The sequence below is a fragment of the Felis catus genome, chromosome F2, assembly GCF_018350175.1.
Source record: "Felis catus isolate Fca126 chromosome F2, F.catus_Fca126_mat1.0, whole genome shotgun sequence".
Lineage (NCBI taxonomy): Eukaryota > Metazoa > Chordata > Mammalia > Carnivora > Felidae > Felis > Felis catus.
Genome location: NC_058385.1, coordinates 20,379,882 through 20,402,291, shown reverse-complemented (window position 1 = coordinate 20,402,291; position 22,410 = coordinate 20,379,882). Strand labels below are relative to the sequence as shown.

Here is a 22,410-nt window from a genome sequence, read left to right as displayed (position 1 = left end):
ACAAGAGGTGCCCCCTTACTTTTATACGTATCTCTTTTGTATCTTTCTCCTTCTTTCTCTCTTTATATATACTGTATTGAGTCAAAGACCGCATATATAAATAGTGGGCCTTAAGTTATATGAAGAACTAAAATATGGCTCAGCCTTTATTTTGGAGGAAATATTCTAGGTGGGACTGTGGAGAAATAGGAGTGAAGCCGTCTGTGCAGTTGGAGGGGTGGGTAGGAGTCTACTCTGTCTCTCTTGACTGGCCTTAGTTCAGTACTGAAGTGAATATACATTACCCAATTGGCCAGGTGGGCATTTGAGTTTTTGGTCCCTACTTTCTGGCTTCAAAGCAATAGCAGTTTTATCTTTGATATCTGTCTTCTCAATATAATAGTTACTCAGAATTTAAGAATGTACGTACTGCTCGTCCTTTGCCTATAGAACACAACAAAACTATTTTCATGTTTAAACACACACGAATTAACAAAACAATTTAACTTTGTCCAAAGTGACCCTTGGGGGAAGGGGAGACGGTCATCATGAACCTCAAAGATTATAGATCCAATGTCCAAAGCTATAAAGACCTGCAGTATTAAATATTCTTGTGCAAAGTCACAGCTACTGTGTTTCTTCAGTTTTTCTGTTAGGTCCACACCTTAGCTCTCTTACCCAGATATCCTCCCAAAGTAAACCTTGACTTTCAGAAACATCTTACCCCTCCCCTGTTTTTCTCCTTCATAAAATAGTCACTTTGGGGTTTTTTTTTTGTTTTGGTTTGATTTGATTTGATTTGATTTGATTTGATTTGATTTGAGAGAGAGAACACAAAGGGGGAGAGAGAGAGAGAGAGAGAATGAGAGAATATCAAGCATGCTCCATGCTCAGCACGGACCCCAACATTGGGGCTCTATCCACAACCCTGGAATCATGACCTGAGCTGAAATCAAGAGTCAGATACTCAACTGACTGAGCTACCCAAGGGCCCCTAAAATAGTCGCTTTGAATATTCACCTTCTCCCAACTTTCTTTAACTTTCCTTATAAGAAGTTGATTGTGACATTACCCCTATATTGCTTCTCTTTCTATATACTAATATGAGGAGCCCCGTAGGTTCTGTCCGTGCACTGTATGAATCCTCCTCCTTTGGAATTGAGATTTTAAAATTGAGCTCCTAGGGCACCTGAGTGGCTCGGTTGGTTGGGTGTCCTACTTTGGCTCAGGTCATGATCTCACCGTTCATGAGTTTGAGCCCCACATTAGGCTCTGTGCTGACAGCCTGGAGCCTGCTTCGGATTCTGTGTCTTCCTCGCTCTCTGCACCTCCCCCACTAGCTCTCTCTCTCTCTCTCTCTCTCTCTCTCTCTCTCTCTCTCTCTCGAAATAAATAAACACTAAAAAAATAAATAAAATTGAGCTCCTGGTTTTCATATTAAGTGAAAGAAAAGATCGACACTTGTGTTTTAGCTCCACTCCTGACTCATTCTTTTGTTAGGAGGAACACATACGTGGCCCGTCTTATAGGCACCTTTTTAGTTTTTCTGTTTTAAGTTCACCAATGGTTTAACTTTGAAAAATTGACAAATTATTTTTATGCCTGTAGAATTTGCTCTCAGCCTGAATTTTTGAGACCTATATGTCTAATTTCCTTGGCAATTGGGTTTCTCTTAAGAGGATAATGCAAAAGATCATTAACCTTCACGTTTTTATTTTCCAAAATTCTTTTGAGCTGCTACACTTCAGAGAACTAATTAGGCCCCGTTAACATCCTGAGGTGTATGCATTGTTCCTGGTGTGTTGATGGAAGTTTATTTTGAGTTAAGTAATCAGCTCTTGCCATGTTCAGCCTCTGATGAAAGCATTCTTAGTGAAATCTTAGATAATTAGAGTCTCTCTTCATTCAGCATCTGGATCAATGCTGTTTCCTGAACTTAGCTCTCCAAAGAAGCTGAGTCTTCCAGCTAAATAAATAAAAAACCTTCGAAGACTTACAAATTTATAAATTTCGTTTTTCTTTTATTGTATAAATCCACGACTCTTTACAAAGAAAATGGGCTAACTCCATTTCGGGACTTGGCTTAACCATCGAAGTATGCCTTAAACTCACAGGAGGGCAAGGCCTGTCTTTTTCATCTGTGCGTCCTCACCATCTAATACTGGATTTATGTTTCCTTTACAAACATAAAATACTACCTTTCTGAAAACAAAATTACAAATAAAAATCAGAAAGTGAAATCACTTTTTCCATCTGTATACTTGGAGTTGATCCTACACAACCTACCGAGACCACTGACGAGACTCCTTCCATTGCTTTCTCCAGAGTGGGCGATCAGTTCAGCTCCCTCTTAGTGGGTATCTACTTGGGTCAGCAGTTGTGGTGGAGAACGGCGATGCTAAAATGAAAAATACAACTTCCGGCTAAAGGCCTCAACAGTCTGAGGGGGTCCAGATCAAATCACATGATTTCCGTATGATGTAGGAAGTGATGCTATGGCAGTGTTATGGAGGAACAGAGAGTAAAAAAATTGGATCCTCTGAGATTTCTGGAAGATTGCCTGTAGGAAATGACACCAGGTACCTAAAAAGTCCCAGTCACTATTCAGTAAAGATAGTGGCACCGGAGAATCCAGGGACGCCAGCTCAGCCTGGCCTGCTCTTTTGGAGACACCGTCATTAAAGTGGACTCTCGTGCATTGTGTTCTTCTGCCTGGGCTTGTCCAGAGGAACAGGAAACAGGTGTTTGCCAGCCAGGAGACCAATGCTATGGGGGTGGGGTGGAGAGCAGCGTGATTTCAATATTTTAAAAAGAAAGAAATTTACATTGGTAAAATACTCGCGTTTTGTCCCAATGAGAGTTAAAATTTATGTTTTCAGCATTACCGTTCATAACTGAAGAAATTTATTACGATTAACACAGACTTTGATTTTTAAAAATTAAGTCTATTGGCAGAAAACCGTAGAAATGATACTAAATTTAATTCATTAATAGCCACGTCTGAAGATGACTTCAGTAAAATATACTCTTACAAGTTTCTGATTCAATTTCTGTTTTATCACAATGTAATTTTCTTTTAGTAGAAACGTGTCTAGTTCTATTTTTTTCATTTTGGCTTAGCCTTGTGAAGTACGTCCATTCCGCTTTTTAAACATGAGTGATTTCACATTTCCTTTGTGACACAATTATTTATGTTAAATTATTTAAAGTAGTCTTTACTTGTAATTTGTGGACAAGTTTATTGGGTTCTTTGTGAGACTGCTTGTAATTATAAATGCAGAGTATTATTACTTAGCCCCTTCCTTCTGTGGAGCTCAGAGTGCTTCATATGCATTATCTTATTAAGCTTCATAACATCCCTGTGAGGCAGGGGCATTTTGCAAGCGATTATAGATTGCTTTGCTGAATCAGCACAGCCTTCCAGCATTATGATAAGCTTGGAAAAGATTGAGGTCATGTACTAACTTGCTCTCGGGAAACCCTATATGCAGCCAAATATTTTCCTTGGCAATACTGAGCTAACAGCTGCCACCATTCTAGTATCTGGGAAGCCCACTGTCCATTGATACAATAAAAAATAACAAACAGTACATCTTGAAGAAGCAAACCTAAGACCGTATGCTTGAGAGACAGCTAAGTTCCAGATGGCGTGAGTACAGCATCATCTTCTAGCCCAGACTTTACGTCTACAGAGGAAAAGCTATGCCTACTCTTGCTCCGGCTTTCAAAACCGGACCTGCCCAGGTGTCATATCTGACATCTTCAGCCACTTTATCGGCCTCGCCTATGAGCCATCCCCTGGCAGGCAGGATTTCCCAAAGCAAGTCTCTGGAATTCAACCCATGCGTCTGTGTTCGAGCTAAACCCGTTTCAGAATGCCACTGGGTAGAACTTCTCTGAAGTCTTGATGACAGCATCGTGCTGAATCATCTAGCATTTGGAAGCTTAGGAGGGATCATTAAAATTGAAAAGGGGAAGAATACATTTTAAGAAGATTTTATTTCATTATTTGAAGGGTTGTAGAATGGTGGGGAAACTTATCTCTTGGCCAATATATGTAAAACAAAGCTATAATCTTAAACTAATTTAAACCAGTTAATTTGATAGGAAGTAACTTAATTATTATTATGTCTTTTTTTAATACATAATTAGGTAGTTAATTTTTATATATTTCATGGCCTTTGTGGAGGATCAAAATTAACCCCGTAAGGATTTTTCTTTACTATTGATGTATCCATCAAATAGCCACAGCACTCATCTGTAAGTCTTTCAGTTGTGGCTTAAACTTTTTAACTTTTATGGGAGAGCAAAATTGTCATACTTTAAATAATTTCTTGCAAGTGGATTTGACTCCTTAAAAAGTCTTTGTATCTGAGAGCGCTGTATGATACAAAATCCAAGAGAATTATGGAATTGCTGTGGAGGTATCATGATATTTTTCCCCTTAACTCACAAAATTTCCTGGAGAATCATAGGACCATACGTAAAGGAGAGGATTCCTTTGTAGAAAAGGTCGTTAGGACACCAAGTTTAGGGGTCTTTGTAAATGTCAGCCTTTCTTAACTTCACTTTAACTTCTTATGCAAATTGTGACCGATTCTAGTCCATACTTTTTCTGGGCTTTGAAAGGTACAGGCTCTCCTGTCGGTTTCTACTGCCCAGCGAGGCATGTCAGTGTCTGAGTGAAGCTGACCCCTGTTTTCTTTTTAATTGCCTACTGCTTTAAATAGTTGTGGAAGGTCGGTTGATGATTCATTGCCACTCCTGCTTAAACTGGAGAATTTTCATGCCATAGGGTATTGAAAGGGTCGTGTTAAAGATGTATTTAAATCTATTATCGTCATTATGAAACAGCATTGGATGGGTATTTAACGGGAACTCTTTCTCTAGAATGTTTTTTGAACTTAGGATACTCTGATGGTGATAACGAAACTTCATATTTTAGAAATTAGGAAGATCTACTTTGGAATTATTTCCCAAATGTCTCCCAGTCTTTTTTTTTCTTTTCACCTAATCTTTTACTCTAAATACAGTGATCATTCACTGCAACCAGACAATTTGGGTACGTGTGTTGAAAATGTACGAATACAGATCAGGTTTCTCGGTTGTATAGGCAAACCTTGCTTTAAAAAATTCTGAAGCTGCATATATTTGGCCTTCAAAACAAGTCAGACCCTTTATTTTACCAGGCTCTACTTGACATTTGGTCAGGACAGTTTTAGGTGGCATCCCAAGGTGACAGCTCTTGCCTGTAAGAGGGCCGTGGTGACCTTAGCACAGAACATGAATCACTCATAACAGCTGTGCCCCTCCCTGCACCTTATTCTACATGGTCAGCCCTGATCATTGCACTGCCTTGCTATATAGCCCAAGTTCACAAGACCAGGACCAATGTGAGTTCCCAGAGGAAGGGGATACTCACAGTTTTATTTGTAAAACTGTGAGTTCAAATCAAAACTGTTTCAAACATTTGAATATAATAGATTAATCTTCTGTTTCTGTGTGGCCTAAGAATGATACTTCGTGTAGTCCTTCCCACAAAAGTTCCAGTTTAGAGAACATAGACCATCTGACAGTGAAGTTCTTCTTAGACCCATGATTGTACACTTTTCTCTTTTCTCCTTCCTTCCTACCTAAAGCCCTGGGGAATAAACCTGGTTACTTTCCCAAGCTGGCTTTCTCTGGAATAAACATACAAAATTTTTTTAGGTTTTGTATTTATGTTGTGTGTATTTTTTTAAACTGTTGGGTAGCCAGCCTCACTTCCATATGTGGTTACTAATAGGTTAAAAAAAGAAAGGGGGGGGGGGAACAACTTAAAGCAAAAACCATCCTTTTGAACCAGGAAGAGCGTAAGCAAACATACAGAGAAGGATTATTGAAACAACCAACAACCAGTGGTGATGGTTACAGGTTCACAGGAGATGGTAGACTTGGCCTGTAGTGATTGTTCAGAATGCCTGAAATGCTGGAGACTAGACCAGAGATAGTCCCTTCTTTTCCTCCCTAAACATTCTCATAGGAACTACCTTATGTTTACGTCTTCGTAATTAACCTGGCGAGTTGATGCCGAAGGCACCTCATCTTTAGCTACCAGAGATTTTCGCCCACAGGTGATTCTGGTGGTCACGGAGGGTGAGATCTTCTGGAGCCCGCCTCTAGAGTTGGGCCTTCACGTGCCTCGTGACCCTGGGAGTGGACACTGGGTGCGCTGGGCCTGTCTGGTCCCTGTCCACAGAGCGCTCTTGCCGGGGACCCTGCATTTACCTTCTAGTTCTCGGGAATCCTGATGGCCTGGTCCCTCCCCTCAGCTCTGTTTCCTCCTGCTTCTGCGGTTGGCCAGAGCCACAGCACAACACATATTTACACGGAGTTCTTACATTGTTATCAGTGCTTTGCTTTCTCTACCATGATGATATGATTTAGCATAATGTAATGTTTTAGGTCTCTAAATTGGATGATTCTATGTTCTATTATCAGCTTCTTGCATTAGGTGCTTGAAATTGGGAACACCTGCTTTTTAAAAAGCACGCTCATGAGGCCCTCCCGTGATTGCCGAAGCCGACCCTGCCAGCGAGGGGCCCGGGGAGAGATGCTTGTAGGCAGAATGAAAGAGGGAATCGTGGCCTCCCTGTGGTACTGTCAGAATCACGGTCGGGGGAAAGGGGAAGAACAGCCATACAACTAGCTGTCGCAGTCTCTTTAGCAGGCATAGGCATCGGGCCCTGCGTCTGCGGAGAACTGGAGGGAGCAAATACCCAGCTGGAAGAAAAGCATGAGAAGCACCAGCAGGTCTGACAAGCAGAACATAACATGAGGCCGGACAGCAAGGTGCATGTCCGTGAGGGAAGTGGGGAGCACAAAGGACGCTAGATGTGGAAGAATGCCCCCCACGGACAAATGAATGTCAGGTTCTGGGAGGGTTTTGAGTCACCGAACATCCATCACTGAGGTGAAGCAGAGGCTTGAGACTGAAGTCCTGTGAGCAGTCAGAGGGAAGTGGGGATTCATGGCAGGGTCAGCAACAAGGGACAGTGGGAAATAGAGGAACCAGCCCTCCTTCCCTTCCTTCACCCCCACTGCTCTTCCCTTTCTTCCCTGTGCTTTTATCGGATGTCATTCTGGTGGTAATAAGCTTTATGTTAGCCATGGGGAGAACCAAGTTGATTAAGAAAAGAACCTTGCAGGCCTCTCCAGGAATCTTAGCTCTTCCTCTTTCTAGATGGGTCTCTTGGCCTAGGCGATGACCTTACCCTTAGAGGCCAAGGCTTCTCCCTGCCCAGTGTGTAGAAAGAACAAGAAACCTGAGGAAACACCCAGGCAGGTGGGAGACTTGTAGGACTCTACCTGGGTAGGTCTATTTTCTTCAACGCTAAGAGTGGCCGGGGATATCCTAGAGTCTGATTAAAACTCCCGTGATGCCCAAACTACTATTTTTTTATGAAGCAAGTTATAACTTTCCTAGTGATAATCTGGATTAATAAAGTGGGTCTGTTTTTGTTTTCTTTCATCTTCAGAAAGAGCCTTGATGACTTCCACAACCGCCACCAAATGGTTTCCCAATTGGCCTGACCACCATAGGAATTATCTTGATGCCCTTAGCGCATGGGCTCTGACCTTTTTTCTCTTCCCTTTTCTACCTGATACATTGAGTCCCAAAATCAGAGTCTTAAAATAAATCTCCATTATGTTAAGTACACAGTAAGGCTCTTCAGACAGATCCCTCTAAAGAGGCATTGGTGATTTTTAAATTTTTTTTTCAACGTTTTTTATTTATTTTTGGGACAGAGAGAGACAGAGCATGAATGGGGGAGGGGCAGAGAGAGAGGGAGACACAGAAGCGGAAACAGGCTCCAGGCTCTGAGCCATCAGCCCAGAGCCTGATGCGGGGCTCGAACTCATGGACCGCGAGATCGTGACCTGGCTGAAGTCGGACGCTTAACAGACTGCGCCACCCAGGCGCCCCAAGATCCTGGCTATACTGAATTTCAGCTACAGCTTTGGAACTCTTCGATATTAACCCAATGTTATTGAGCACCCACTATATGCCAGGCAGTGAATAAGAATATCTTTTTTTCTTAATGTTTATGTATTTTTGAGAGAGAGCACAAACAGGGAGCGGCAGAGAGAGGGAGACACAGAATCTGAAGCAGGCGCCACGCCTCAAGCTGTCAGCATGGAGCCCAACGTGGGGCTCGAACCCACAAACCATGAGATCATGACCTGAGCCGAAGTCGGACGCTCAACCGAGCCACCCAGGCACCCCAAGAATATCTTTCTGATAGCCAAGGGGCCAAGAATGTAGTGAAAGGGAAAGATATGAAAACAAATCAAACATTGTGAAACACTAGGATGAGTGTAGACTGCTATGGGAGTAGACACAGGGCATTGCAGAAACACAGAGGAAGGTACCTGGCTTGATTGTAATGAGCTTCTGGAACAGTGATGGGGTCTTAAAAGAGAACTGTTGGAAGGGCATCTGTACAAATGGAACAGTCTGAGAAAATGCTTAAAATCTGGAAACAGTATGATGCATTTGGGGAGATGTATAATAAATATTGCTGGAGTATAAGGAATATTGGGAGGTGGTGCTCGCTGTGCCAATAAACAGAATGATTTGGGAGAGAAAATATTTGCACTTCCTAGACCAACGTCCTAAAGAGTTTTGGAGACAACTTTTTCTGTCATTTTCATATTTTATCAGAAACTTTATTAAGTCCTCCTATAATGTAATTCTGTTGGCCTTGTTTGCGTTAACGTATGTATGTGAAAAGAAATGAAACGTTTGTGTAGTTTGGTCTTTTGAGAATGCCGCCTTTACGTATTCTTAGTGCTGAATTAGAACTTTACCTCACTTCTCATTTCTTTCACACCCGTTGATTTTTTTGTTTCCCTGCCTTCATCTGGCTTCAGTCTCACTGTTCGGCCTCTGAACAAATTATGATTCCTCCGTTTCCTTATTCGGATGACTTCTAAAACCTTAGCCAGCAGAGCCTAGTGAGTTAGAATGAACCCTGAATAAGCAGTTTCCAGGTTTTATTGTGCCTTCATCTCACAGGGCCCCGCGGCAGAAGAAAATTCGAGTGGAGACCTACCGCAGTCGCACTGGGGGATGAATGAATGCTCACATAATAACTTAGTGACGTGTACTTGTTGCCTTCCCGTTAATGAACTTGCAGTATTTCTGAGGCCGTGTTTCCATGGTTGTACACAGGCTTCTTTCACTGTGCGGTTCCCTGTGTGTCTGATTTTGTTTCACCTTCTGTGACCTGTGAATGTAAGGTCCCACAGCACAGGCGTATTTAGATTATGTAAAAGAGAGATTTTAGACAAATTGTTACATACTCACATAGCTTACTATGAAAGGCTATCCACGGCCTGTTTTACCTAGCAACGCGTTGAAACGTAATATATGAAGTAGGGAACTAAATAAAATGATATATTGGTGATAGCAGCTTCAACGATAGAGTTCTTAAGACAAAAGCATTTTTAGCCAGTTAATACCTAGAGTCTATTCTGGTTACTATGTTCTCTCTCGATAAGCGCGGTACATTAATTTTAAAAGTAGGGCCTTTACGTTTCAAACTTGGGGCATGGTTGTCGGGTCTGTTTAAGTAGTCGTGCCTTACTGTGGATGAAAACCAAAACCAAACATGTTGCTTTCTCTGAAGCAGAGCGCGGAGGCTGGGGGCTGGGGGGGTCTGCCCGGTGGAGATAGCCTTGAGATTGGTTCATTTGCTGTTTCTTCTTGCCGAAGGGAGACCATGATATGTTAACAAGAAGCTCAGTGTGGAAGGAGGGAGGCAACTTGGGGCTTAGGTTCCTCCCACTGCTAAAGAACGTGCAGCTGCGCGGTTTTAATATGCACGGCAGGAGGTCTCACCAGCTTGATGATATATAGTGCATTAATGTTGAAAAGATAAACACATTTGGAGAGCACAGGAAGGGCCTTGTGTTTTTATGTTAGCAGAATGCTTCCTAATGAATAAGAATGTGCTGCTGGCTTCACAGAGCCATATGGCAGCTTTTCTAATTTTAGTTGGTGCAGATGCATAATTCTCTGGTTTTACCTTCTAGAACCTTTGAGATGCTACATAACTTTTCCTGTAATATTTAATCTATGGTGCTCGGCCAGAAATCGCCTGTCGTTGTCTCCGTGACATCGCTCCTCGGCTGTCTCACTACTGCCAGGTTTGACAGTCACTTCACCTGAAGTCAGCCAGCCCCTAAATGCAAGAAAAGACGAGAATTGTGGATCTATTCCCACTAGAGTCTTACAGTTTGTTGTGGAGGTGATTAGACTTGTGTTTGACGTCAATCTACTGAAAAATTGATAGTTTCTGGGTGAGTGATTTTACTCATTTGGAAGCAGTGGAACTAATTATAAAGCCTGCATAAAGTATCAGGTTCCATTTTAGTCAAAGATTCTAATACTTTAAGTAGCACTGCTTCGATAAAAGCAACTACCCTCATATTTGACCAAACGTACAAATAACTTTTAAACTCCTCCTTGGCTTCACATGTCAGGGGCATCCAAACATGGGCAGCGCTAGAAGTTCTCTATAGATGTGTAAAGATCCTGTGGATTATCTTTCATCTGATGTATTTTTATGGAATGAATCATTGATGTTTGTTTGGATTCTGCCTTTTTAAACATAGACTAATTTCCACAAGCTTTCCCCAGTCTCTTCAGATGATATTTTAAAAGATGAAGAAGTAAGTTCTTCCCGTTATCTTTCATAACAGCCGCGTCGCCCCGTCCCCCTAATGGGCAGACGTTAAACAGCGTTTAGGGTTCTAAGTCATCAGTGCCGGAGTTAGAGCAATTAGGTGGCTGTCCCTTGAGCCATGACCACCATCCCTGAGAGGAAATAGGACTCTGTTCTGGTAATGGTTTGTGGAAAGAACCTTTGAATGTATGTATGTATGTTCTCAGTTCGGTTGCCTAATAAACAAATAGATCAGACTCCTAACATTACAAGATTGAGTAAGTTACCAAAAATCAACAAGGGATGTCTTAAAAGAACATGTAAAGATCTTTAAAAAACAAAACAAAACAAAAAAACAAAAAACCCATGATTTGAAAATAGCTAACTATAGTTTTTTTAAGATAAATACATTTTTTCTTTTCTTTTTTTTTGCTAAGATCACAGCTTCTGATTTGTTGCTGTTCTCACCAGAAACTTAAATTTTACTTTCAAATCTATGCCTGGTAGATGCCAGTGATAAGGAGCAATTTAATACAGCTGCTTCAAAAAATACCTGTATTTTAAAATCACTTACGTTTCTAGAGATCAAATGCTTCCCTATTCGCTTTTCCTTTTGTTCTAAGAGAAAACATGAACAATAATTACTTGTAAAGAAAAGCATATGGAATATAATATTAATGATTTTCCCCCAGTTTGTGGTATGACTCATCTTAACACAGTCCCTGAAGAGATAGGGTTTTGTTCTTTGCTTTGAAACTGGAAATCTAATTAATTGGTATTGGATTTCTGGAGTGCAGGCAAATGGAGGAAGGAACCGGACGGGATTGCACTGAGAGCAACCACCCAGGAGGGCAGGGACACTCGGGGAAAGATTACAGAGGCATCCTTGGGTTTTGCATTTGTAAAACTGTGTTATTAAAAAGATCATAGCTGTTTTATGATATTTTGATCTTTTGGGAGAGTGAGGAAGAAAGGGATGGAATTATTATTTTCATTGTTACTCTCTTAGGTCATATTTTTTACCTAAAAAGAATAATGGTTTAAGTGTAGCAAAAAGAAATAGAAGTCAAGGCATGAAGGAGAAATCTTTTCATAGGCTCTGAAAACTGAATGTTATCATCTCTTTTTCCAATTTAAGAGTTCCATCTATAATGGATTTCATAAGGTTTTGACCATATGAAACTCTGTCTACTCTCGAAACATCTTTCTACTCTTGCGTTTACGGAAGGATATTTTTGTAACAGAATATATTTTTATGGTTAATGGATGCAAAATATAGAAAAGTAAATACAATTTGCGATCACTGAGAAAACTGCCTAATTTAAAAATATTAAGTAGTGTATTTTAGTATAGTAATGCTGTACTTACAGAAGTATAAATATATCTAAGGATTTTGGCTTATTTATATCTGGCACATAAAAATAGCATACTCATTACTGAAAGGCTCCATCAAGATACCAGTATATGTCCGGTTATCATAATAATGTATCTCTCACTGGAGCCCTTTTCTTCCTCCTATTTAATTTCAAGGCTCAGCTGAACATTGAACAGAAGTAGTGATTACTTCATGAAAAGTACCCAAAAACAAATTCGTGGCCATTTTAATTTAGATTTCAGTTACATTAGTAAAGCCATACTTCTGTGTGTTTTCTATCGTTTCATATTACTGATTTTATTCTCTTTAATACTGAGAAATTATCAAAGCACAAATTCAATACAGAATTGAATACTAGAAGACAAATTAGTTGAAATGCATACATACAAACGTAGTGAGGACAGGAGTGAAAAGCCCTCACTTCTTGACCCTTCGTCTCATATATTTAGCCTACGAATAGTGAAAATTTCCCGTTCTGTTAGTTACATGAATATTGTGTAAATATTACAACATTTTTAAAGTTCTCTTGCAAATAATCAGTACTCTCATTTAGAGTTTTCTTTCAAAACACTTGATCCCCTAATACAATTTCAAGTTGATCTTGTGAAAAATGCACTGTTTTCTTTTTTTTTTTTTTTTTTTTTTTTTTTTTTTTTTTAATGTTTATTCATCTTTGAGAGACAGACAAAGCATGAGCGGGGAAGGGGTAGAAAGAGGGAAACACAGAATCCGAAGCAGGCTTCAGGCTCTGAGCTGGAGCCCGACGCGGGGCTCGAACTCACCAACTGTGAGATATGACCTGACCCAAGTCAGACACTCAACCGGCTGAGCCACCCAGGCGCCCCCTAATGTGCTGTTTTCATTTTTAGTCGGGAATTCCTAGGGTTCCAGCTTACATGGACTTTTTGCCAGTGTTCCTTAGCGTTGGTTTCCAGAGGCACAGTGGAGACTTCCTCAGGGCCAGATGCCACGTGTCCATCCCACCGGCTTCCGTGTCAGGCTCTTGTCTGCCATCCACTTGCTTATCCTGCCAGGTCCAACTCAGTTACAACGTACGTGAAATATTTTCGGCTGTGTCCAACGATCCTTATCTCTTCTTTGAACTTAAAGTTAGTTCCTTGCAATTATCCCTAAATTGCTCTCATTTAGTTCGATTGTAAGTGTTTTGCCCTCCCAGCTAGATTTAATCTCTCAGCTGACAAGGATTATTCACTCCACTTGCACCACAGGCAGAGCGAGACACTGAGACACAGAGACGAAGAGACTGCTGAATAGATCCCGGTGTTACTGGTGACTTCCTCATGATGGCCACTCACTCTCCGTGACTTCCTGTTGGCTGCTTTTCTCCTTTGAAAGACTGAGCAGTTGGATATTATAAAGAGAAACAAATGACATGTCTTAGTATTACAAATAACTTTTCAGGATGATTACTTTTAAATTGTTCTTTAAACTCTACAAAATATTAATGGATGAATTTAGGAAAACTTGGGTCTTCAGAACGATGATCAGATCCTCAAAATGTAAATATCTCACAAGGTATATTGATGGTCTTTAAAAGGCTTGGAAATGGATTGTCACAGACACTCTTATTTTCTATTTATTTCGCCCCACAAACAGCATTATTATAGACCCCCAGCAAACAACAGTTTCTTACTATTGTGCTCTCAGAATCGCATACGACAAATCGCCTGCTGGTTTCTGGCGGTCAGCAGTAGGTACGGAGTTGCCCTTGTGATTTATGTAGCTTGTGCTTTATGAGTCACTTTCCCCCCAGAGTAATCTGAATTAATCAATCCATACTTTGAAAAGGATAAAACCACCAGTTTTAACAGTGGAAGGATAAGAGAAATGGGGACCTGAGACAACATTAGATGCCTTAAAATTTACTGAGTAAGGCAAAGCAAGATGATTTATCTCCTCAAGAAACCCTTTCTCCCATATTTCTGACCCTGCCTACCTGTTCCATTCCTCGCCCTGCACCCTGGAGGGCCCTTAGACCTAAAGGGGAAAATCTATTCCTTTTTCCACCCCCATCTCACCCACCCGCCCACGCCCCCGTTGCCTCCTACGTTTCTGGGAGTAAGTGCCCGAGGTGGATCTAGTCTTGTTAGCCACCAAATATTTAGTGAAAACCTGCTCTGAAATAGGGACAGTGCCCATTAAGGATACAGATACAGTGCCGCCTTCATAAAATCTATCTTCTGGTGGGGTAGCATACTGTTTATTTCCTGGACTGTGATTCTCACTGCAGGAAGTGGGGAGGACAAGATACCTTCCTAGGAAGATACATCAGAATGTCATTCAAAGAAAGCTTTTTCAGCCTGCAGATCCTGGTAGATCCTCTCTGGGGAGGTTGTCTTCTCATGTCCACCATTCCGATTTGAGAATCACCACTGCTACTGAAAGAGGTTACTGATGGGAGCACGATGCTCCTGTCAACAGTGAGGAGATTAGAGCAAAGGGTGCAAGTTACTCTTTCTGCGGGATGTTAGCACGTCGCTTTCACGCTGCCACAACACCAAAGACAAAAAATGAATTAGGATGCAGTAGGACCACATAAATATATAATATCTATTTTATGAGTTTTAAAACTTAGTATTAATGAAACTCAGGATCCTTAGGCCCGAAGCCTGCTGGGACCTCCACAGTACCGGTTGCTAAATTAGATGAAGCAGGAGGTGATGGGGTCAGTCCTATTCCTGGACTGGTGGGTAGCAAAATGAGTGGAAACTGTAGAGAAATCTGTAGCCTTACAGAGTGAAGTAGCAAAGAAAAAAGAAAATTACGTGCCCCGGTGTGCGTTTACTTGGAGTATGTTTGGCAATGAAAAAGACTCTAGGCAAATGGGGATGGTGGGGGAGGGTCGTCTGCAATCACTGTCTGGAGAGCCTGAGGTACGTCCTGCCCCAGTTGAGGCTGAGGAGTTGGGCTGAGACCGAGTCTGCAGATAAAGCAAGGGGGTAAGGTGCCTAACAATCAAGAGCTGGGGATGGCAGCAAAGAAACGACCAAAATGAAGACTGACAGATCCTCACAATATTGACCTAGAAAGGCTACCAGATAAGATCTAAGATCTAAGATCTATTTAGATCTTAGGAGGTGATTCAGGAGTATAGTAATTGAAAAAGCAGATACAGTCTGCATATGATAAGCTCTGCAAAGAAGTTGCTAAATTTGGCACTAAGTAAGGAAGAACTAATACAAGTATGCTAGTAGTAAGTTCTATTTGTAAACTACTTTATAGTTTTTAATTTTTTTAATGTTTATTTTTGAGAGAGAGCGCGCACGCGCGCTCACAAGTGGGGGAGGGGCAGAGAGAGAGGGAGACAGAATCCGAAGCGGGCTCCAGGCCCTGAGCTGTCAGCACAGAGCGCGTCGCGGGGCTCAAACTCAGGAACCGTGAGATCATGACCTGAGCCGAAGTCGGACGCTTAACCGACTGAGCCACCCAGGCGCCCCACTACTTTATAGTTTTTACAGTGTGTTTTACATGACATCCCATTTACTCCTGTCACAGTCCATGACGCATGGAAGGCACGTACTAAGGCCTTGAAAAGTTGGGAGTTGAACTTACACTTGAACTACAGCAGTCACCTTCCCTTCTCCCCTGATAAATATACACGTGGGAGTGCTCCGTCCTGGGAGTGGCAAGATTTGGAGGACCTGCGATTCCCAATTATTTTCTAGGTTCTCAGGTACAAACTCAGATTTCCAGATTTTTAGAATACCGTGTAAAAACTTTTTTCAAAAAAAAAAAAAAAGAAACCGCCGCAGCAGCCGCAAAATGTATCAAGGTCATGAGAGCAAGCAGGTTGATTCTAAGTACTAAACAGATTTACGGTTTTCTTTATTTGCATTTAATTACAATGATAACATTCAGTGTAAACAAGGATATAATTTATTCAGGTGCAAATAATTGGCACATTGTTTTTGTGTTGTTTTCTAGCAAGTTGACGATACATATCCGTTATGCTTTAAACTTTTTTTGGCGTTCTTGAAATAACTAGTTTGCATAAGTATTGATGACTGGACATCTATTTATTCTCTGAGAATTATCCATGAGGGGCATTTCCCCAGGCCCTCCAGGCCTGAACGCTGCCTGGTACATTGTAAGCCGGAGCATATGTTGTGCCTCCTGTCCTAAAAGGGCGGCCCCTGAACTCTAGGGGCTTGATAGGGTGCCTGTGGTCTCTGCCTGAAATCGTTCAGCGCCTTCGACCAGACAGGGGCCGCCAGCCTTCAGGCCACTTTAACTGTGAATGTGATGAGAGGTGGAGCAGTAGGAGACCCACGAGGCACTTGTTACAGCGTGTCACTTGGGGGCAGCGGTAGCAAGCTAGGACTCCTGTTTGTTCCTTCAAACACGTGGAGATGTGTCTCGGAATGTGCTACCGAATTCTGAACAGCAGGCCTTCCGTTATCCTAGTTTGCAGAGTCCCCTGAGCAGAGACTAATTGTGCCATAGTGTTTGGCGGTTTTGTCATCTAGAAAAAAAAAAAGGCTCGTCGGGGACTAGCATGAGACCACTAAACTCATCTTAGCCACTGCCTGAGAGGGGATCTGAGCCACAGGTTCTGGAGGTGAAAAGTTAACGTTCTGCTTCCTGTTTCCAGCAGTTTCCCCCATTCAGCGGCAGTGGGGATGTACTCTTTTATAGCCACGTCTGATTCCACCAGAGATTTAAAAAATCATTACAATAAAAATGTTTCTGTGTCATTCTGTCCTTGAAAAAGCAGTGCCATTGAATTCACGCTTCTGTTTGTTGCAGAGAAAGCAGCAGCTGCCAACATAGATGAAGTACAGAAGTCAGATGTGTCATCAACAGGGCAGGGCGTCATCGACAAGGATGCGCTGGGGCCCATGATGCTTGAGGTAGCACGCCCTCATTTTCGCTCTGTACTTTATGGTGTTGTTGATCTTCACATTATTATGTTTAATTTTCAGGTGAATGTAACGTAAGGACAATCTACGCTTAATTTTCAGTCTTGAGGTTGGGGTACCGCTGACCTGTTGAGCTTGCTAACACGTTAAATACTCCTCGTTTCAGCACATATACATTTCAGGGCGATAATAGAGAATTAAACGAACTAGATTAGAATACAGATGGACAGACTTTCACTGCCAGTTGAGCATTCATTTTGGAAAACCATGTCCACAAGTCCCATTAACTTCTGCGATAGAGTTTCCGTTTGAAATGTTTCCCCAATTTTTAGGTTTTATATTATGCCATGTACACGTGCCTATATGTGCAGGTTAAAACTTGAGGACCAAGTAGAGGCTTCCACTTTTTCTCTATGCTGCTTCAAACCAGCTCCTCTCCTAAAGATGAGAACTGAAGTAAAGGCAGAACTATTAAGATAAGCATCACAAATGCAGTGGTTGGCCTTAACTCCCTGTTGCTGATTAACTTTCGGAAGTTTTACGACCAGAATACTGTCTAGAATTTGTAGAGTCCGGCTCTCCTATTTTATGAACTAGCACAGTATTAAACACCGAGTGCTTTGCTGTACCTATTCCAAAATTAAAATTCAAGATGTGGGCTGTGGTAAGATGAGGGAAAAAAATGTCAGCGAATGTATAACAAGAAGCAGAGGAGCCCGGAGACATAAATTATGTCAGTTCTCAGGATAATTTACTCTGCTGGCGATAGGATGAGACTGAAAAGTACTGCACGGCCAGGAGCCTGGCAGCGTTGTCACTGTGGGAGCAGCGACTCGCAGCAGCAGCCGTACGTATGTGAGAAATTAGGGTTTTTAAAACGAAGGTAACCAGGCGTTGCCCTCCTTTATTTTAGCTGGCGCTTATGATCGTGGGTTTGTTTTTGTTTTTGTTTTAGAAAATCTGACTCTGTGAAAATTTATCTCCCAGGTGGAAGTGCGGGGGGTGGGGGGCGGGGGGACTTTTGAAAAAAAGTAAAGACCACCTGACCCAGTCCTTGTATTTAGAAATGACGGAATTCCTGGAGCTGGACCTGCTAGCCAAAAGGCTTTAAGTGACCTCGTGTGGCCCCTTGCTTATTTCTCTTGACTCGCTGGCTTGACAGTATCCAACTACAGTTTTCAGGGAAAAAGCATGAATACACTTAACCTGATTTTCCAGAGTCAACAAGGAAGGCCAGAGAGTGCTACTTCCTGCTTGGTTCTTAGAAACAGATAAGACACCTCTAACAGGGTGGATTATTTAGAATTAGATGAAAGTAGATATGTTCCCGGGAACGTTTTTGAATTATAAACAAAATTGGTTTGAAAATCATAATCTGAATTATTAGATTATTATATTATTAGGAAATTCTCATATATCTGTGTTTATTCCTTGCATGGGAGAAGGTTAAAACAGGGTAAGCACTTCTGGGAAGATTTTTGAAGCTCCAAAAGCGAAATGTTTGGAGTTACCCCAAGGCTGTGATGCAAAGCCCTCTGAGCGCACGGTCATTGATTATAGACATCCGATGGCTGGGTATCAGTAGGCCTTCTCTCGTAAAATCCAGCCAGCGTTTTTGCTGTTTTAAAGTAGTCTTCAGCGAATTCATTGTACTCGTTTGAGTACTTGTGGAGCAGCAGGACCTTAGTGCTGAATATGTTAGAGAGCTAATGCCTGAATCTAGTGACTTAAGGTTTGAATTTAAGTGTTTTTCCCTGTTTACATGGAATAATTTGAACAGGGAAAACTTGTTCCCGTTGAGCTGTTCCTAGGCATAGATGCACACTCATGCTTACATCATAGCATAGTGGTTGCTAGGCAACAAAACCAAATGTCAGCTTTTTTCATCAGAGCATATCATAGTGTGCTTTTAAAAAAACACAGTCTCATGAGATGAAACACTTTCATCTTTCAGTTATACTATGCTACAAATCAGTCTTTTTATCATGGTACAAAACATGTGAGAAGCTGTTTGCACTTTCAAAAGTGAACTATAAGTAATATAATTATGAAAATCCCTGTGAATGTATATCTGAAGCAGTTAGTTTAAAAGGATACGTGGCACATAACTAAACAGCTGACTTGCTTCCCTTCACCCTTCCCAGACGTACACCTGCATACACATACTCACACAAGGTTTTTTAGGGGTTGGTGCCAGCCTATTGTGGAGGCCATCTCCATACAGTCTTGCTTTGCCCCGCAAAATTAGTTATACAATTGGTAAAACCTGACAGAATATTTAAGAAAAACTTAAAACCGAATGGTGTTATATTTAAAAAAAAAAAAAAAACTTTTCACTGGTGCCTTATGGTCATTTCTAATTTGAGAGAGCACTTAGTTTTGTGAAGAAAATAGAATTAAAGATGGAATATATTCCCAAAAAGCTCACAAAATAGGAACTGTTAAATAATAAGGAGAAAGCAAACTAGGATAAAAGTAAATACTTCATGCCCCATCCATACACATTGTTGTGTCAACATACACATGTAACATTCATGTTAAAAACAGTGGTAAACACATAGCACGGAGAAACTGACATCAACTGGGTAAACCAGCTGACCCTGTTTCGAGGTACACCTGATCAATATCAAGCCTTCTCTAGTCCTGATGGTTCACTAATCCATAAAACAGGATCTGACAAGCAAGGATCAGAAATGGAAAGGAGGAGTCACTAAGAAAAACTCCCTGAACTCTCAACTTTTGCCTCACCAAGGTGAACATGGTAGGAAAAGACTGGGGTAAATATCAAAATAGAATACTCTGCCGCTTAGCAATCACGAGCGTGAGCTGTAGAGTCGGGTCCACCTGGATTCCAGCTTTCCACCTCTGCCGCTGGCGAGTTTCAAGAGCTTACACAAGCCGCTTCACCTCTTTGAATCTCAGTTTCTTCCTCTGTAAATTGGAGAAGACATTCCTTCCAGAGTTGTAAATATTAAGATGACATAATGTGTTTAAGGCACAGTGAACATGCTCAGTAGTTATTCTTATTATGTTCATTTCCTGAAATGATCCTAGAGCCTTTCTGTCCTTCCCTAATCTAGATTGGCATGACAACAGCAAGGAGTGAGGCCAAGCACACGTTATGGGAAAGCGCTAATGTTATCTGGGTGACTAGGGACCTGCATCTCGATGACCTGGAGAACAAGTAGTAGAAAAGGGCACAATTAGTTCACTTTCCAGTTCTCGCGTCAAAATCCAAACGTCAAGTCCCCTTCCAGTCTTGGGACAGTGCTGGCCACATCTCCACCTGTGGTCCCCATTGCCATATCAGAGAGACACTTCGCAGACCCTTTCCCCAAACCAAAAGGATTGGCTTTTGAGATCATTTGCAATTCTTTCCATTTAAACCCTGGCAGCTTTAAAGGTAATCAAATCGGGGTTTGTTTAATTTTTTTTCTCTTTAAACTGAGGGGAAATTAGCAATGACCCCTTCCTCCCATTGTATTACATGAGAAACTGTACAACATAATTACTTTGTTTTGGGTTGGTAACATAAATGTTGTTGTCGGGCCGTGTGGAGTCCGCCAATATAATTTTGAAAATATAGATAAATGCCTGTACTTACTTGGCAGTAATTATTATCTTGTGATAAAATAACAGAGTAATGTTGGTCATTTAGTGTGCGGTAAGAAACCCTGATCTAGGCTCTCTCCCACTTACTAAGATGGAATAATTTCACCAAGAGAAAATGTGCTAATTGTTCCTAAAAACTAAGAGAGGGGCAAGAGAGAAATCTCTTTTCTATCTATATGTGAATTATACATTTCCCTTAATGGGATCAGCCCTTCTTAACAACTGCATATGATTTTCTGTTGTATCATGTCTAACACAATTTGCGCCTTTTCCCTCAGGCCCTTGATGGGTTCTTCTTTGTGGTGAATCTGGAAGGCAACGTTGTATTTGTTTCAGAAAATGTGACACAGTACCTAAGGTATAACCAAGAGGAGCTGATGAACAAAAGTGTATATAGCATCCTGCATGTTGGGGACCACACTGAATTTGTCAAAAACCTGCTGCCAAAGTCTATAGGTAAATGATGGTCTGCCGGGCCCCCCCCCCCCCCCATACACACGTGGTCTTGGTTGGAGGGTAAAGTAGCACTGTATTACGTCAGTAACTGGGTACTTTTAAATTTTTTTTTTTTTTAACGTTTATTTATTTTTGGGACAGAGAGAGCCAGAGCATGAACGGGGGAAGGGCAGAGAGAGAGAGGGAGACACAGAATCGGAAACAGGCTCCAGGCTCTGAGCCATCAGCCCAGAGCCTGACGCGGAGCTCGAACTCACGGACCGCGAGATCGTGACCTGGCTGAAGTCGGACGCTTAACCGACTGCGCCACCCAGGCGCCCCAGTAACTGGGTACTTTTAGAGATGCTTAGATTAAGTGTTTAAACTTAAAAGTCATGGAGAAAGGGGCATCTGCAGATCGTGATCTTGAACAAATGATTGTCTTGATCCTCAATTTTAAAGTACATGAAGAGAATTCAGATGGAAAGTACTCCTGTGGCAACTGTTTTCATGGGGTTTGTGTTGTGGTTTTTTTAGAGGGTGCCACATTGCCTCCCTCTCTATCCAGTGCCAGCCGACCCTGCTTTGTGCTTTTTCCCCATGATTAAGAAGCAGAAGGTCATGAGAAGTTTGAGAATTTGACTTCACAGAAACAAAACCCTGAGTCCGTCTTGTGAAGGGAGGACGCGTGTGGGTGCATACGGTACTCTAAAAATAAAATGTTAAGGAGCAAGTGGCATATAGAGGTTCAAATGCTATCAGCCTGGGAGCCCTAAATGGGCCCTTTCATTTCCCAGACGCTCCGGTGGCTGTGCAGGTGTCCCCCTCAGACACTGCCTCCTTACCCCGTTTCACATCCCTGACTCCACCTCATCTGGAAGATGCTGTCCGGGAGCGTCCGAGAGTGTTGAGGGCCACATCGGAACATGGGCGGTTCACAGCATGGACCCACCTTAGCCGCTGCTCCGGGGCATCGCCGTTCCCACTTACTGAGTGGTTCTTTTTTTAATATTCTCACTTAGACTGATGATGCTAAGAACATTTTCACAGATAAAAGGAAGTGCATATTTCAGGACAGAATAAGGTCAGGTCCTGAGTTAGCAAGTATTTCTGTTCTTTTTTTTTTTTTTTCCTCCAAATTGTTTCTATTAGCTGGTCTTACCGTTAACCACAGTAAATAGAAGAAGGCCCTTTTAAATTCCATTATGGCTCTCTTTTCCTTGGTTACGATAACCCTTTGTTCAAAGTGACTGCAACAGTAATACAAAACATAGGAATACGCGTGTGAGATTCTTTTATTATATTCTCTAGTAAGTGAACAAGAAAATAGGATTTCTCATTTCAAGTAACTAATATTTTCAAATCTCTTCAGTAATTTTATGACTTCCTCAAAGGACCTATGCTTATTAATTTGGTATTA

The 22,410-nt window shown here is 41.6% G+C and overlaps 1 protein-coding gene across 10 annotated transcripts in view; it reads left to right on the top strand.

The window, feature by feature from the left end:
- NCOA2 (nuclear receptor coactivator 2) overlaps window positions 1–22,410 on the top strand; it is a 290,646-nt gene that overhangs the window by 211,197 nt on the left and 57,039 nt on the right. For 9 of the 10 annotated variants that reach the window (XM_045049590.1, XM_023248770.2, XM_023248769.2 and 6 more), the window contains 2 exons: window positions 16,831–16,934; window positions 20,834–21,011. The exons of the other annotated variant lie outside the window; for it this stretch is intronic. In XM_045049590.1, coding sequence (XP_044905525.1) covers window positions 16,923–16,934; window positions 20,834–21,011 — 190 coding nt within the window. In that variant the 5' untranslated portion in view covers window positions 16,831–16,922. The remainder of the gene's footprint in view (window positions 1–16,830; window positions 16,935–20,833; window positions 21,012–22,410) is intronic. 10 annotated transcript variants of the gene reach the window in all.